Source organism: Pteropus medius, unplaced genomic scaffold (genome assembly GCF_902729225.1).
Source record: "Pteropus medius unplaced genomic scaffold, Ma_sr-lr_union100, whole genome shotgun sequence".
NCBI lineage: Eukaryota > Metazoa > Chordata > Mammalia > Chiroptera > Pteropodidae > Pteropus > Pteropus medius.
In genome coordinates, this window is record NW_024350319.1 from 1,175,648 (window position 1) to 1,188,142 (window position 12,495).

General features: G+C 42.1%; 1 protein-coding gene and 1 long non-coding RNA gene across 5 annotated transcripts; one reads left to right on the forward strand and one right to left on the reverse strand.

Annotated features, from left to right (window-relative positions):
- Positions 1 to 473: 473 nt before the first annotated feature.
- LOC120583178 (uncharacterized) lies at positions 474 to 10,205 on the reverse strand. Of its 4 annotated transcripts, none has more exons than XR_005647723.1 (3): positions 9,651 to 10,205; positions 5,914 to 8,288; positions 474 to 4,526 (listed from the first exon to the last, which is right to left on the reverse strand). It is a non-coding gene; the product is annotated as an uncharacterized LOC120583178 (long non-coding RNA). The 4 variants fall into 4 exon arrangements; XR_005647722.1 differs by having other exon boundaries at positions 5,914 to 5,967; positions 6,466 to 10,205; XR_005647721.1 differs by having other exon boundaries at positions 474 to 2,862; positions 4,466 to 4,526; positions 5,914 to 10,205.
- A 343-nt stretch (positions 10,206 to 10,548) lies between these two features.
- Positions 10,549 to 11,232, forward strand: LOC120583127 (proline-rich proteoglycan 2-like). The gene has a single exon (XM_039838458.1). The coding sequence runs from the start codon at positions 10,549 to 10,551 to the stop codon at positions 11,230 to 11,232; it is 684 nt and encodes a 227-aa protein (XP_039694392.1).
- The last annotated feature ends 1,263 nt before the right edge of the window (positions 11,233 to 12,495 follow it).

Sequence of the window (12,495 nt, forward strand, 5' to 3'; positions counted from 1 at the left end):
ATTTTGTCCCCATTAAACATGAACTTCCCATTCCTTGCTTTCTCCAGTCCTGGGCAACCACCATTCCATTTTATGGCTCAGTGAAGTTGACTACTCTAGGTACCTCCTATTAAGTGGAATCACACAGTATTCATCCTTTTGTGTCTGGCTTACTTCACTTAGCATACTGTCAAGGTTCATCCACGTTGCAGAACATGATAGAATTTTCTTTTTTTAAACTGAACATGTTCCATTATAGGTATATACACTTTATCTATTCATCCATTGATGGACATTTGGGTTACTTCTATTTGGGGGGCTATTGTGAATAACGCTGCTGTGAACACAAGTGTGTAAATATCTATTAAGTATTCATTTGGGTATATAACCAGAAGTGGAATTGCTGGATCATGTGATATTTCTATGTTTAATTTCATTCTTCCCATTCTCACATACCTAAACCAAAGAATGCCATGAATACACCAACCAACACACTTTATGCATATGTGAGTTTTAATCAAAGCAGTGGAAAAACCCCATCAGATTTCTTACATCACTTCTCACCTACATCTGTGAACTGCCTCCAAAATGCCAAAGACCTCCAGGCCTAGGCAAGATGCAAAGAGCTACTGCCACAGAACAAGCCGCAGGCTTCCCTGCTGACAGGAAGCGGGACCTAGTATGGTTCCACCTGCAGAAATATAGGGGTGATTCGAAACTACACCCAACAGTCAGCTCTGCAACACCCAAGACTCCAGTGTGGACTCTGAGGTCAAGGCTGGGTAAGTATAAAACCTGAATTTTTATAGAACCAGTAACAGGAAAACAGGAAGATCAAGGAAGGTGATGAAAGTCTCACCAAGGCCAATGATTGCACAACACCTTACTCCCTGAAACACTTTTTTCCACCTGCTATAATACTAAAAATTAGTATTTTCAAGTTACTTGAGAATTCACCAATCCCAGAATTTCCTTTCTTAGAAGTTCTTCCAGGGTTTCTGTCAGAAATTCCTTTTCTGATTAAGGGAGCAAAAAACTCCAAGGAATTTTAGGGCTGGTAGTATAATAAGCAACTGGGCAGGGCCATTGGTCCCCGCCATTAACCATTAATCAAAAACACACTTCACCCCGCAGTTTAGAGAAATTCTGACTATGAGTACATGTGAAGGTACTGGGCCATAATGTGGTTTATGCCACATGGAAAACAATTCAGGGCCGAGCAGGTGTGGCTGAAGGGGTTACTTCTTCAGGTGAAGATGAAAGGAGAGGTTAAAAAGAATTGTGAACCAGCAAAGGATCAATGACTAGGAATGTCTGAAGACTGTACAACGAAGGGTGAAATCAAACCTTTCTGGGCAGGGAGGCAAGGCTTTTCCTCTTCACTAGCTTCCAGTTCTTTTTTCCTTACTCTGTTCCAGTGAAGGACTTAATACTAACGGTCCGAGTTAAAAACACCAACTGAGACTGTACTGAATAGTGGGTAAGGACTCATGTTAAAAGGTCACAAATATGGTTTTCCTTTACACTGGTTCTTCTTCCCTACGGTAGGCAGGTCCAAGTAAGGACTCACCTTAGCAGACTTTATCCTCTTTGCCCAAGCACATGGGTCACTGCTTTGGGTTCCTCACAGGTCAGCCATCCACGGTAGTAAGGTTTCCAGATACAGATACGAGCCAGGGAAAAGGTAAGAGGTCCCTGTTTAGGCATTGAGCCTAAAATACATAAAATTACCCGAGCCTTGCAGCAGACCGTGATCTAACAAGTTAAGTGTGCTTTGATTCTCGTCTGCTGTTATTCCATGTGTACAGCTTCCTTAGAAGTCTTGAGGGAGGAGGGATGGAGAAACCGTGGCTTCTCCAATAACCCCACCCCAACGATGCTCTCTAGAGTAGGATACAGGGTGAAGATGTGGGCTTTGTAAAATGTCCTAGTCTTTTATGCAAACTTTCTGTTGGTTTGGTATTTATAGCTTCATATCCCTAAAATTGTTTTTTTTATGTGTCACTGCAGGATGGTCCATAATTAGGCGATAAAACTATTTACATTTCATTTTTGTGTAAAGGTGACACAAACTGCAATAACATGGGCATTCAACAAGTATTTTTTTTTAATTACTAGATCTCAAATATTTTCTATGTTCCTGATAGAAACATGAAATATCCCTATCTATTACTTGAACACAAAGACATAATATTCAATACTGTTCAACTTGTAGGGCTTTTTTCTATTTAAGTTGAATTTCATTTTGAACATCTAATATTGACAAGGGCCAAGCTACTCCCATTGGGTTACCTTTTACATTTATAAAAATGGCACAAATTTCTCTTAAATACCACTCCAAAAATACTAATTCACACTTAGCGCTTATCTACTATCAGTCTCTTAGAAGTTCCAAAGATCTTAATTTAATATGTCTGCTGGTACAAGACTTCATGCTGCTCTGCAAACAACTATCCAAATCCTCTTTATTCCTGTATTAAAAAATAAAGCAAAGACAGATGAATAATATTCCTTATGCTCTAGGGAAGGTACAATACAGGAACAGGGTAAGAGTGTTTCTGGGTCCCCGTGCCTGTTTCGCATGCTTCTTTCATCTTCTGTCTTCCTTCCTGGGCACGATGGGACTCTTTTGATGGAAGGCAAGATGGCTGCCATCCTTCAGTTATCACAGTACTGTACCTTTAGAATGGACAGCATCAGCACTGTGATAACTGAGCCAGGGCAGCCTGTCAGTCACTGTGTTGGCTGGCAGCATCCTTTCCGGGTGACTGCATGGCTCCCTCCGAAGGCTCCCCATGAAGTGAAAAACTAAAAGATCCCCTTCTGGTTCGAGATGTGGAGAAGCAGAAAAAGAATGGGGTCACGGCCCAGCAAGTGGTGATGCTGAAATATTAAGAAGCCCAGCTGAATTATAATAGAAAGATGAACATAATTTATATATATTAATGAGCAACCACACAGTTATGCAGTAAGCTTTCCAGCTGTTTTACAGTGTATTTCTTCCATGTATAGATTTGCTGACTCTATTCCCCTGACCTCAATCATTCATGCAATAAATATTTATTGATAAGACTACTATGTTCCAAGACCTCTTCTAGATGCTCAGGAAATTAAGATAAATAGGACACAGCCTCTGTTCTCAAAGTGCTCCTGATCAAACATGGCAATATGTCACATCTGCCTAACATTGAATAATTTTCTATGTGCTCTCTCATTTGGCTTGCTATAAGAATCCTATGGGTTGTCAATGAATTATTCATTAATTCATCAAAAACAGATTCTGGAAATAGGTTAGATATTAGTCCATTTTACAAATAGAAAATAAAAACCTAAGAGAGGTCAGGTGATTTACCTGAGATCAAACCCTGAGTTATGGTGAACCAGGGCTCACCTCCATGTCTAAACATTGAACCCTGAAATTTGTTTCTCTCCATTCAATTCTATCAACTAGTTGACACAAACAGAAGGATTTCTGAAAACATTTACTTTTTGCTTAAGATTTTGTTTTTTTTAAATCTCAGATGATGATGATGCAGAAACTAATGGGGGTTTTATGCTTTAAGAAGTGATGCACATCAGCAGAAAATGACTTGTTCTTGCTCAGAGTGCTAAGAATGTACTCGAATTGAAGGCACTGATGATGATTATGTATTTAGCACACCTGCAGGGTGTTTTTCACTAAAGTTAATGTTAATTCTAGTTATGGTAGTGCAAGAATTTTTGACAACCTTTGGAATGCCTTTTTAAAAAATCAACATATACAGCACTTCCTTTGCAATTACCTGTACCTTTGAGATGTACCCTGAAGTCATTTCAGGGATGATTCTTATTTTTAATAAAAAGTACAAAAAGATTCTGAAATTGGAATTCATGCTTTAGAATATCAACTTATTAAAAGCATGATTCACTCAGTTTTTTTCCATGTCAGTCTAAGTTCTCAAGTTATTTCAATATGAGTGAAACTTGACAGATATTTGAAAAATAATTATGTTTTCAATTAGGCATTTGCTCAGTTTCAAAGACTCATTATATGCAAATTTGATATTAGCGGTGTATTTCAAATAAGTCAGAGATAAATCAATTCTTCAGATCAGCAGAAGTCAGAAAGAGTACAATGACTCTAGCTCCATTATTAACTTTATGCACTATGAAACTGACCTTATCTTCAGAAAACTAATATCCAATGACATAATCTACCTATATACAAGTTAAAATAACATTCTCTAAAGTACAAAAATATCTAAGAGTTAAAGAGGTTATCCATTGCCGAGGTGTTAGCCAAATGATGTAATACAAAGTTGAAACACAAGGGGGCAATGATGATTTTTTTTTTTTTAAGAGTTGGAACCCACAATCTAAGGTTCCTGGAAATAGTTGCATTTTCACCAAAATTATAAACATCTGTTAAATGAACAAAGCTATCGTGATTATTTGAGCATACAATTTAAGATAGCTGATCCATCAGAAAGGATAAAAAGATAACCACCTGACATTTTCTGGCCCCAAGTTCTGTCAGCTTTGGAAAAGATGAATACTTCTCTGAGATGCTGGAGGGCGGATAAGCATAAGAACAAATAAATAACACTGATATAAGTTATCAGACTGTTCTTCATCAAGACTGAATACTAGTACAACTGAATGTCTAAAAAATGAAATATACAAAGATGAACTTAATGTTTGTAATGGATTACAAAGTTGAAATTCACTCTATTAGCCAGACAACTAAACTTTTCTGATACAGTAAGTATATTCCCTTTATATCCTTAATTTTTTCTCATTTCATTTTTTTTTTTCTATCTACACTTGGGGGAAGAAGCCAAGAGACCAAGTAATAAAAAAAAAAAAAAGGAATTGTCATTATTCTGTAAAGTTACTTAAATATTCTCAGAATAATTCTAAAGTCATTTCAAGAAAGAAAAATGTGGGTTTTCAGAACTGTATTTTATAAATAATTAACAAATGCTTCAAAAATGTGTTTTGTTTCTTCCTAAAAATACACAAATGTGTATTTTTAAAAAACTATCAGAAACATTTTTTTCCATAATTTTTTTTTTCATAAAAATGGAGTTGTTTTAAAACAAGTGATTGCAGGTGCTCATGCTACAGTATGAAAGTATATTGTATAGCGAGAGAGGGGAAAAGAAACAGTATAAAATGCTTTCCTCAAGTGATTGATTTTAAATTGTTTTTCTATGATAAAAATGATACAGCTGAGAACAATTTCTTCATGATGCATGCATCAAATATTATGTAGAAAATTGATTATCGTTGGCAAACTGGTATACTGAAGAACTTCCTTTTAAATCTTGTGGAGTACAAACACACACTAAAAACATGTCATGTCCTTCTTACCTATGGACTGAAAACGGAAATACAATGATTTTGAACTGTTAAGTAAATCTGATTACACATAAAGTAACTGGAGGTATTAATAAACTGCTGGCAATGCAAAATATTTGAAAATACTTTTAAACTAAAATAGTTTAAAAAGGTTTTCAAATTTAAATCCATCAAATTTTTTACTAAAGTGTGATTTTTTTTCAATGTGAAAACCATACTCCAACTCCGCAACATTAGAAAATATGCAAATTTGACCAAACTATGATGTTTTAAGTATGTACTGTCAACAAAAGATGCTCAAATGTCAACTACTGCTTTGTCAAAGACACACAGAATGTATATCAATTTATTGCAAAGCTTTGCTGTATTAAAGAGTGTTTAAAAACTAACATCCAAAGTTTAGTAGGAAACGTCGAGTGACGGTGGTGGGGGGTTACAGATCTTTTTTTAAAGGAGAAAGAAATTGGCTAAAAAGGCAAGGAAAAGCCAAGGACCACTGCCTTGTGCAAAGTCCACCCCGATTCTCACAGAGAAGCATTAACTGAGAGTTATTATAAAGGGGGTGTCAATGTTTTACACACTTCAAGCACTGACCTCTAAATAGTCCCATGCTGTATAACACTAGCAGGTCCATCTGGAGGAAAAGACCTATCATAGAAAGCATATACACAATAATGTATAGACAGGAAGAGGAACAAGCTTTCTTGCTCATGATGACCAGGATTTTAGTATAAAGAGGCTCCAGGAGACTAAAAATTTACAAATGGACCGACTCATAAATTATTTGGGCCTTTCCTCCTTACACATACATTCACCATACATACTTTTAGTCCAACTGTCTACTCCATTATTTTATTTTCTGCTTTTGCTCTATTTCATTCCCTTCCCCCCCGATGTTAGATTTTATAATCTGCTCACAAATCAGTCTTATTCTGATTTCACCTCTATATTACATACCCTTTTAGAATAACTAGTCAAAATGATCCACCCCTACCTACCTAATCATGTCTAAAAACCATGACTGTCACCAATTAATCTATGATTTCCTCATTACTGCAGCAGTGCCATTTAAAAATGCTGGATCTTAAATTCTCGAATTCCCTTAACAGACAGCTAAAGGGGGCAATATCAAAGACTTGCACTGACCTCCAATTCTAGAGCTGTGAACTGTTCCAGAAACACAATTACATTCCTCTTTCCTGCACCATTCTCAGAGCCTCTACTCCTACATCTGTAAAATGAACATATTTCTACTTGTAACATATGCCACAGTGTTGCAAACTTAAGTGCTACATCTTATACTGATTCAATTTGATACCGTTTACATCTTATTTCTTCAAATTAACAGTATTGTTCCTAAAGTCAGAGACTGTTTTCTTCATGACTCTTCACAACTAGTCACAGTCCTTCCCACGAAGTGCAAGCTCAACAAATAGTTCATTAACTGATGAGCCTCTTCATTTCCCAGGATTCTCTGAACAGGTTATCAACAAAAGTACATGTTTAATTCCAACCTCTGTCGGTACCGTCTTAGGCAAGGTACTTGACAGTTTGTCATGAATAAAATAACAGGATAGTACTAAATGGCCCCTAAGTCCCTTTCAATGCCACTACAGAATCTCATTAGACAAAACCAACTCTCAAACCCAGCACTATCTTTATTCAGGTCAGCATTACACAATTTTTTTTTTTTTAGAGGAAAGGGGTCAGCAACCTTCTGTGCTCAGTGGAGCTATGATAGGAGGTGGGGTAGAAAATAAACAAAGGTGAGTGGTGAGCAGAATCACTAAGATACCACCAGGTGTCACAATTGTTACTGTGCCACGCACTGTTCTGATATATTCTGGCATGCCCAGAAGCGCTTTAAAAAAGCAGCTACAGCCAGATGTGTGGGTACCTAAATTCTCCCATGCCACTAGCCTTTCTAGTACCCTGAACATTTTTATTGACCTGAGTATGCATACCTCCTGCACAGAAATCTGCAAAGCAGTCACTATTAGGACTCACATACTGTAATAGTAACTTTTGGGGGGTCCCCAAATCTACACATGGAAAAAAACAGGGGAAAGGAGATGGTTGACAAACATGAAATAACTGTATTTCATGCAGTATCTCTTTTGAAATTAATCCATGGACCAAAAGGAGTGATGTTATAGGCCAGGACCCTTGAACAGAAATAAAATGCAAGTCACATGCATAATTTAAAATATTCTAGTAGCCATATTTTAAAAAATAAACAGTTAAAATTAACTTTAACATATTTAACATATTTAATATATCCAAAATATGAACATTTGAACACATAATCAATATAAAAATTATTCATGATAGTTCACTTTTGTACCAAGTCTTTGAAATCTAGAGCATATTTTACACTTATATCTCAATTTGAACATTGAATTTCATCAGAAATACTTAATCTGTATTTAGATTGTATAAAATTTAGTTTAAAAATACATGCATGTGCCCAAGTTGTTTCCAAATATAAAAATTAAGTTTTTCAATATCTAAATCAAGTATCAAATTTTAAGAATTAAATAAAATTTGAAATTCAGCTCCTCGTCACCATAGCCAGATTTCAGGTGCTTGATGGCCACGTATCTAGTGGCTACCGTATTATAAAACAGGTAAGGACAATTCTGTTTCTGCCACTAGGATCTTTTTTAACCTGAGGCCAGATTAAAAGATGTTACCCCTTCAACAGCAAGTCCTTCTACAGCACCCATCAGATGCTCGAACTATGCCAAGTGTTTTCTGCCCCACTACTAATCCTTAAATTGTCAATACTTCAGTGATGATCACTTACTAAGCAGCTTTTTCCAAAGACTGAACAACCCTTTTAGCTCAGAGAGGAAGGCACATCTCAATTCAGGAAAAGAATGCAGACACTGAATTTCAAAGATATAATTTCCAAGGTAAAGGTAGAAAATTCTGACATCATTACTTCTTTGTCCAGGATATTAGTCACCCTGCAAAAGTTATGGCCATTGTTAATAATGAGCCTCTCAACTTCCATACTCACAGCAGCTGTCACTGCATCCCCGGATTCTTTGCCTTCCTCAAGTGCTCCCTCCTTGCCTTCCCCCACAACCTCCTCCATATCTAGCAGACTCTCTAGCCCACATTCCAGGAGCCCCTCTTCAATTCATTCTGAACAGTGCTTGTTATTGTTGACATACCGAAACATATGAATAATTCAATAAATGAATCTCGAATCATCCTATTAATCATTCATTGGTCTAGGTACCCAAGTTATCTTGAGAAAAGCCTTTCTGAATATACATGAATAAGTATCCCCCCACTTCCCCAAAGGAACCAATTACAAACACTACAGCTTTCTCTCCCCATGTCAAAGGTCAGTATTCCTCCTGCGCCTGATTTAAAAGTTGATCTTCTAAAGGAGCTGGATTCCTAAGGTAGTTCTATTTTGAGCTTTCTTCCTGTTCTGAAGCTAAAGTTGGAAGGGCTTAGGGGTGATGTCATGGAAGGGAGACTGCTGGCTTTTACAAAGGGTCTTCTCTGGCTACTCTGGGATGCTCAGATAGTGAAAACTAGGGAGAATACCTCCCTCCCTTTTGACTCTCAGCTATTTATTAGCCAACAAGAAAACAAGTTCAAATAAGCACGCAAACATATTTATGTATTTTACTCTTTAAGCATCTCAGAAACGAAAAGACGGGGAAAAGAAAAATGCCTCATTCTAGGGAAGAAGGGTGACAACCTCTTTCTCCACCCATCATCCCCATCTCCCCAAATATCAAGGACTAGGGGCAAAGAGGGTGGGAGGGACAGTTGGTAAGAAAAATAAAGGCATCATAAATATAGGAGGCTTTAAGGAGTAAATGCTGTTGGGGATATTCAGGACAGAAAGGAGACCTTTGGGTCTCTTCTCTTCCACCGTTTCTCCTCCTTTTTGGATGGTTAAGATTTAGGGCTGGGTGTGCCTTCTGTTTTGGAAGGCTTGTTTGGCTCTGGAGAAGGAAGAGGGGCCAGGGTGGGGCCCAGAGAAAGAGCCAGAGACTGCTTAGGCCTGAATCTGGGCGAAGCTCTTGTAAGGGGACAGCTGATGATTCTATTAAAATACCCAGTTGGGAATAAATAATGACACTGGGCCAAGGGGGTCACCTCTGTCTCTCCATCTAAACCAGGCAGTTAGTTGGTTAGCGAGGTGCAGGTCCAGAAGGAAGAGAAAATACCAACACATTTATAGGCCACAAGTTGCCGGTGCCCAGTGCAATCAGTAGGTGAAAGCAGCACTTTCTGGCCAATTCTGGAATGGGGGGGTTAGCTAAGAACTATGGGCGAGAGGATTCCCTGGTTTCTCGGCTCACCTCTCCTCAAAGCGGGAATAAGCACAGGTGTGGTCATTCTCCGAAAAGGTGGCTGCAGGCATGCGGTAGCTGAAGGAAGGAAAGGATTCCTTGGCCCGAGAAGGCGGGGAGAAGCCCTGGGGTCAGCTAAGGTCAGGAGCTGGCGGTCTCGGCCAAGTCCCCTCCCCCTTCTTGAAAACCGACCTGGATCGGCATAAATTACAGCAACGCACCCCCCTCCTCAATAATGTTTCTAATAAAAGAAACTGCCTCTCATACCTACATAAAAAACTGCAAGCTCTGGCTGATGAAAATAAACAGGTGAGCACGGAGAGAAACGGGAAAAGACTGGGGATGGGAGAATGAACGTGCGGAGTAATCGAGGCTTCCCCGCCCTCCCTACACACACCCCTTCCCCTCTGGCCAGGGAGAATCTGCGTGGCAGGTTGCAGGCTAAAAATGCCATTCTGACAGACCTCCATGTCCCGGCCCCACGCCAATTATCCCTCCTACCCCAGGGTCCAGCGTCCCGGCCTCGTGGTAGCGCCCGGTGCTCAGACACCGCGCGGGGCTCACCCTCACCCTGTACCGCCGCCGCGGGGACTCCGATCTTCCTCTTTCCTCCCTCCCTCCCTCCTCCTCCTCCTCGCAGACTCCTCCCGCCGGATCCTTCATGTAAACAACATCCAGGCTCTATTTACAGTCGCCGCCGGACCGCGAGGGACCCACGCCAGCACCATAGGAGAAGGCGGGGGTGGGGAAAAAGCGAGTGCGCAACATTTATACACACACCCCGCCCCGCCCCTCCACGCCGCTCCCCCTCTGGGGGGCCGGAGCGGGGCGCCGAGGGGCCACCCGCGCCCTCGTCCATCCTGCGCAGCGCCTGACACCCAGCGAGAGCCAAAGGGAAACCGCGGAAATGCCCATGGGCGAGGTCACCCCCTCCCCTTTACAGAAAAAAAAACACACCCCAACAACAACAAACCCAGTCCAGCAACACGCTCCAAGTCCGTGCGGGAGTGTGGAACCCCTGGCTCACCCCGCGCCGCCGCCCCTGCGCCACGCTGCCCAGCCCGAGGCAGCGAGAGCCGCATACGGTCCCCCCGGCGGCCGAAGCCGGGCAGCGGCGCGCCCTCGGCCCTCGCCGCCGCCCGTCCCGCCCCCGGCCCGCCCCCAGCGCGGGCCTCGAACCGGCCGAGCCTCGCGCTGCGAGTGCGTGTGCGCGCGCCGCGGCCAGCCTCCGGAGCCGCTCTCTTCGCCCCCGCGGCTTCCCGCGCCCCCGGGCGGGCCCGGGCGCCCACGGCTTCGCGCCCCGGCGGCGCACGGGCGCGCACACGGACGTAGACGCTCGGCGGCGCGGAGCCCCGCGGCCGTACGCCCCCCGCACGCGCCAGGCCCCCGCACGCGCCGTCGCCCCCGCGCCCGGCCCGCCACCCCCACGCCCACCTGCGCCCCCGGGGGTCCCGGGCCCCCCTTCCTTTGTTCTTCCCGCTATTTGCATGAGGATTATCTAATGACGCAGCAAGGCTCGCCGCAACGTGACCGTCGCCATTTTTCTGTTTTTATTCTGTCTCTGCCATGTGATAGATTGGGGGTGGTGTGAGCGGTTAGAAAAGGGAGAGGGACAGGATTCAAAAAACAAAAACAAAAACAAAAAACTTCCGGGTCTCATGACTAGGAAGGGAGAAAAACAAAAGGGAGACGAGACACAACTCCAGCGGAAGGATGTGTGTGTGTGTGTTGGTTGGGGGGAGTGCGCGCGCTTGCGCACCCTTTTTGGCTCTGTGAAGAGAGGTTCCCGCAGCGGACAGGGAGCATCCTCCGACCTAGGGATCCCAGTGACCCTCGGTGGGTGTCGATCACACTCTCTAACCATGGCGGTCGCCTGTCCCTGTCCCACACCCGCCGCAGACGCTCCGCGAAGCTGTCAGCCTGGTCCCTCTGGCCGCTTCCACTTGGCCGGTCCACCCCACAGCTTGCGCTCTCGCTCCCAGGCGCGTGTACCGTTCTGGGTTACGTTCAGAGAGGTTTCACTGTCATCTAAGGGGAGAAATGATAACGTGTAAAGGGTATCATATTTCTTAAGTTTTTAAATAGTTTGCTTCGATGCTGTAGTTTATAACTGCGTGGCAACGCCAAGCAGCATCTAATACCCTTCGTCTCTATCTTCTTTTCTCTCTTGCGGATACACCCATGTATCGGGATACACCCTTGTGTGGTGTTCCATGGGTGGTGGTTATGTGGAAACGGAGCATTCATCGAGCATTGATTTTGGAAGAAATTTTTAATGGACAGTTGTTTAGGGTCAGGGAGCATTGCTTAAAAAAACAGTTCCATGGAGCAAGGTGGATTCCTCTTACACTGATCTTTCTCACAGAGGGCGTGATAGACATTTCATTCTTTCTCAAGTCTCAGGTTGCTTTAAAAAAAAAAAAAAAGCATTTGCCACTTTTTCCAGTGAGATATAAGGTGTTATGCTTTTGTTTACTACTGTATTTCCTCTGGGCACTTTCACTTTTGTTTCTCTTGAGTTTCCTTTTCCATTTCTTGTCTCTATTTCATAATTCAGAGCAGAAATGGACTTTAGAGTTGATCAGGGTTCCTCCCTTTACAGGCAAAGAAACCGAGGCACTGAGTAGTGATGGGAGTCACACATTTATTTAGAGTGGAGTTCGGATTGAGCTCTGCTCACTTATCTCTGCTAGATTGGTGGCGATGGAGGATGATGGATGGGCACGGAACGGGGATTTGCTTAGTGTTGTATGGCAGCAATTCTGCTTTGTAAAATTAATATCTTAGAAATTAAAATAGAGAAGACTTACTAGATCATTCCCATCTTAGGACCAGTGTGAACTGATTGCTTCTT